Here is a 4,529-nt window from a genome sequence, read left to right on the forward strand (position 1 = left end):
ACGAGCCGCCCGGCCCCGTTACGCTGCCCGCGTTGTCGGGCGCATCCTGGGAGGGACGGCACAGCCTCCCGAACCGGAGGGACGGCACAGCCTCCCGAACCAGCCTGGGACAGGCCGGGGGCCGGGGGGGGCTTTCTGTGCTGGGGAGCCAGCCCCAGGACCCAGCGGCAGCCCGCCCCTACGAGGGCGGCACAAGCCATAGCACGCAGATGAGTTTGTCGGGTCTCAGCACAGGGGCTGGGCATGCGATGGGGCATTTTGGGGTGGAGAGTGAAAGGGTGCCGTGCGTTGGGGTGAGAGCCCTGGAGCTGTCATCGAAGGGGCCCTTCTCACTGACACCCGGCCACCTCTCCATCACCTGCCCTGGGCTGGTGGTGGTGGCCAGAGGAGGCTGCTCTGACCGTTGCCCCCTCCCCCCCCCCCACAGTATATGGGGTGCATCGAGGTGCTGCGCTCCATGAGGTCCCTCGACTTCAACACCCGGACACAGGTCACCAGGTACGGTCCCGCTCTCCTGCACCCCGCTGCCACCTGGCAGCCCTGGGTGCTCCCCTTTCCTAGGGCCCTGCAGAGAGGGGGGGACACAGGGCCATGGTCTGGGGGAGCTCTGCCCTGCGGGATCCACCCCACACGCAGGGACGTGGACGAAGGGCACTGCTGCGGATCAATGGGCAGAAAGAGGAGAAGGGAGGTGGCCCCGACTGGGATTACGTACTGCGGGCCCGTGACGTGGGGCAGTGCTGCGGGGACACTGCGGCGCCTGGGGCTGCGGGGGCTGATGCCCCCAGACCCTGCAGAGCCGCAGGCAGGGAGGTGGCCGGGAAGGGGCCGGGGGTCTGCAGCAGTAACCCGTCCGGGGGCTGTGGCTTGCAGGGAAGCCAGCAACAGACTGTACGAGGCGGTGCCGGGCGTGAAGGGCATCTGGAAGAAGAAGGTGAGTTTCCACCCAGCCCGTCCCTCCCTGGGCTCCTTCCTGGGGCAAGCCAGGGCTGCAGGACAGGGCGCTGGGGGTGCCTGCCCAGTTTGTGGGGTAGAGCCTGGGGTCTCTTGGGGCACCCCTCTTTGCCACCTTCATCCCAGGAAACCTGGTCCTGGGGAGCTGTGCCGGGCGTGAAGGGCATCTGGAAGAAGAAGGTGAGTTTCCACCCAGCCCGTCCCTCCCTGGGCTCCTTCCTGGGGCAAGCCAGGGCTGCAGGACAGGGCGCTGGGGGTGCCTGCCCAGTTTGTGGGGTAGAGCCTGGGGTCTCTTGGGGCACCCCTCTTTGCCACCTTCATCCCAGGAAACCTGGTCCTGGGGAGCTGCATCACCCCCATGCTCCTCTCCCCCGGTCAGGCTCCCAACAAAGCCCTCTTCTCCATCCTGGGCAAGAGCAACCTCCGCTTTGCTGGCATGAGCATCGCTGTCAACATCTCCGTTGATGGGCTGAACCTCATGATCCCCACCACACGCCAGGTGAGAGCCGTCCCTGGGGACGTGGCCCTGCCACCCGCCACCTCCCAGCCCTCTGCCTCCCACCACGAACCAGGGGGCTGGCGGCCCCCGCGCTAACCGCCCCATGGGCTGTGTTCCCCCTGCAGATCATCGCCAACCACCACATGCAATCCATCTCCTTTGCCTCCGGCGGGGACACGGTGAGGCACGCGCGCCCCAGCCCTCCCCTGGCTGCGGTCCCTCGGGGGCAGCGGGGACGGGGGCTGCCCATCCTATGGCTGAGCCAAACTGCAGGGCAGCCTGGCCCCAGGGCAGGATGTGGGGCTGGGGCCAAGCCCGTCCCCTCGCCCCAGCGGCCCCAGCCCTGCTCCCTGCATGGCAGTGGGACGCAGGCCCTGAGCTCCCCCTCTGCCCCCAGGACACCACAGACTACGTCGCCTACGTTGCCAAGGACCCCATCAACCAGAGAGGTGACGCTGGCCCCTGTGCCCGGGAGCTCTGTGGAAGAGGAGGGATGCGCTGGGGGATGAAGGCTGGAGGAGGGGATCCCTCGTGGGGGGCACAAGGGGCGGCTCAGGGTGGTCCCGGTGGGGTGATGAGAGCGTGGGGGAAACGCTCGAGCCGTCTGTCTGTCTGTCTGCAGCCTGTCACATCCTGGAGTGCTGCGAGGGGCTGGCGCAGAGCGTCATCAGCACGGTGGGACAGGCCTTCGAGCTGCGCTTCAAGCAGTACCTGCACAGCCCCCCCAAGGTGGTGGCACCCCCGGACAGGTAGGGGGGCGGGGGGCCCTGCCACAGCCCCGCACCCCCTGTCCCAGGCGCGTCCCCTGGCTGGGGGTCACTCTGGGAGCCCCCATCCCTGTGTGGGGAGGGCGAGGGGTCTGAGCCAGGCAGGGTGTCCCCAGCTCACCCGTCCCTGCTGCAGGGTGCTGGGTGCGGAGGAGTCGGCCTGGGGGGAGGACGAGGAGGTGGCGGAGCATGATTACTACAACAGCATCCCGGGGAAGGAGCCACCCCCGGGGGGACTGATCGACTCCCGGCTCCGGCACGGCACAATCCTGGGGCACGTCCGCACTCAGCCCTCCAGCTCCGGCCCCGCCAGCCAGGTGAGCCCCTGGGGCCACTGCCGGCCCTGCCGTGGGGGTCCCAGGCAGGTCCCCCTGACATTCTCGCTGTTTCCTCTCCCCAGGGCGGGTTTGCAGCCAGGCGAGACCAGAGCAGCCAGCCAGGGCCACCGTGGGACCTGGAGAGCCAGGGTGGGTACCACCGCAGGGGGCACCCCAGGACTGTGAGCAGGGGTCCCCACAGCTCTGCCCTGCCCGGGCTGGTGGTGATGCCTGGTCCTCGCAGGCCAGCCCTGCGATGGGTACCTGCAGGCAGATGGCCACCCCCTGGGGCCACGGGACTACGAGGAGCATATGTACGTGAACACGCAGAGCCTGGATGCCTGGGAGCCGGAGGTGGCAGCTCGCGGGGCGCCAGAGGAGAGCCCCAAAAAGGACCTCTTTGATATGAGTAAGCCACCGGTCTGGGGGTCTGGCACAGGACCTGCTGCAGAGAGGCCAAGCCATGCCGACGGGTTGCCCAGCCGTGTGCCGCAGCCCCAGCAGTGCCTGTGCTGGCTGAACCCAGAGCAGCACCGTGCTGGGGGCTGCGTAGCCATAAGTCAGGGCCCCATCCTCGCCTGCCCTTGCCGGGGCAGCAGGGCTGTGCTTGGGGCAGGGCTGCGGGTGGGAACCCCGTCTGCCCACCCTGCCTGGTCGCGTGGAGGGGGCAGCTGTGCCGGTGCAGGGGGGCACTGTCCCCTCCGTGCCTAGGCGCAGGCGCAGTGTCATGTCCAGGGTGGCTGTGGCGCAGCAGGGTCTGGCCTGGAGGTGGGTCCGGCAATAACCCTGGGTCCTGCTGCCACTGCTCGGCCCATCTCTGTCCCTGCCGCGCCCCAGCCATGCTTCATGCCCCGGGGGGGTGATGCTCCACACTCCCTGGCTCCCGCAGGGCCGTTCGAGGATGCCCTGAAGCTCCACGAGTGCATTGCTGGGGGCGACACCAGCCCCCCCATCGAGGACCAGTGGCCGAGCCCCCCCACGCGGAAAGCCCCCATCGCCCCCACGGAGGAGCAGCTCAGGCGGGAGCCGTGGTACCATGGGAAGATGAGCCGGCGGGACGCCGAGAGGCTCCTGCAGACGGATGGGGACTTCCTGGTGCGGGACAGCCTCACCAACCCGGGGCAGTACGTGCTGACTGGCATGCACAGTGGGCAGCCCAAGCACCTGCTGCTGGTGGATCCCGAGGGCGTGGTAAGGGCAGGGTGTGGGATGGGCGATGGGGAATGGGGGTAAGGGCAGGGTGGGAAGGGATGCTGGGGGAGACGTCCGTGGGGAGGGGCAGGCGCCGGGGAGTTGCACAGGAACCCTGTGTGGGAGGCAGCTTTCCTGGGTTCAGGACCGCTGTGTCCCCTGGCTCCCAGGTAAGGACCAAGGACGTGCTGTTTGAGAGCATCAGCCACCTCATCAGCCACCACCGGCAGAACGAGCAGCCCATCGTGGCTGCAGAGAGCGAGCTGCACCTCCGCCAGGTTGTCCGGAGGAAGCAGTGATGCCGGGGGGTATGTGAGCCCCCGACTCACTCCCCTGGCACCGGATTCGCCCCAGCCCCAGGGCAAAGCTGGAGCCCCTCTGCTCTCCCTTCCTCCAGTTGTGCCTGGCCTCTGGGGGAGGCAAAGCCCCCCCCCAGGGTCGGGCTCTCCATTCCCGTTCCCAGCGGGGCACCTCAGTCCCTGGCCCTGAACACCCCCTGCTCCCCACTGCCTCCCCTCCATTATCCACATGGGGCCCCTTGCCCATCCGGACACAAAGATGTTTATTCCACGCGTAGAGGTGAAACGCTGCTGGGGTGGGAGCTGGTGTGTGCCCTCGCCGAGAGGGACGGGGCTCGAACCCGGTTCAGGTAGTGCTGCCTGCTCCTGCCCAGGGCTGCCCCCGGTTCCCCCCAGCGATGGGAGGGGGCCTGGGTGGGCATCACTGTGGGGCTGCCCTGTCATCCTCCTGCCTGGGAGCCCTGCCTGTGCGAGGCTTGTTGAGCTGCTGGTACCACTGGCC

General features: G+C 68.5%; 1 protein-coding gene across 1 annotated transcript; it reads left to right on the top strand.

Annotated features, from left to right (window-relative positions):
• Positions 1–248: 248 nt before the first annotated feature.
• On the top strand, positions 249–4,027 carry SHC2 (SHC adaptor protein 2). The gene is made up of 12 exons (XM_019472221.1): positions 249–293; positions 428–498; positions 874–934; positions 1,334–1,453; positions 1,579–1,632; positions 1,815–1,902; positions 2,076–2,202; positions 2,357–2,537; positions 2,621–2,687; positions 2,782–2,946; positions 3,427–3,728; positions 3,899–4,027. Exons 1-12 carry the CDS (start codon positions 249–251, stop codon positions 4,025–4,027), a joined length of 1,410 nt encoding a protein of 469 aa, XP_019327766.1.
• Positions 4,028–4,529: the final 502 nt, after the last annotated feature.

The sequence above is a fragment of the Aptenodytes forsteri genome, unplaced genomic scaffold (assembly GCF_000699145.1).
Source record: "Aptenodytes forsteri isolate BGI_AS27 unplaced genomic scaffold, ASM69914v1 Scaffold147, whole genome shotgun sequence".
Taxonomy (NCBI): Eukaryota; Metazoa; Chordata; class Aves; order Sphenisciformes; family Spheniscidae; genus Aptenodytes; species Aptenodytes forsteri.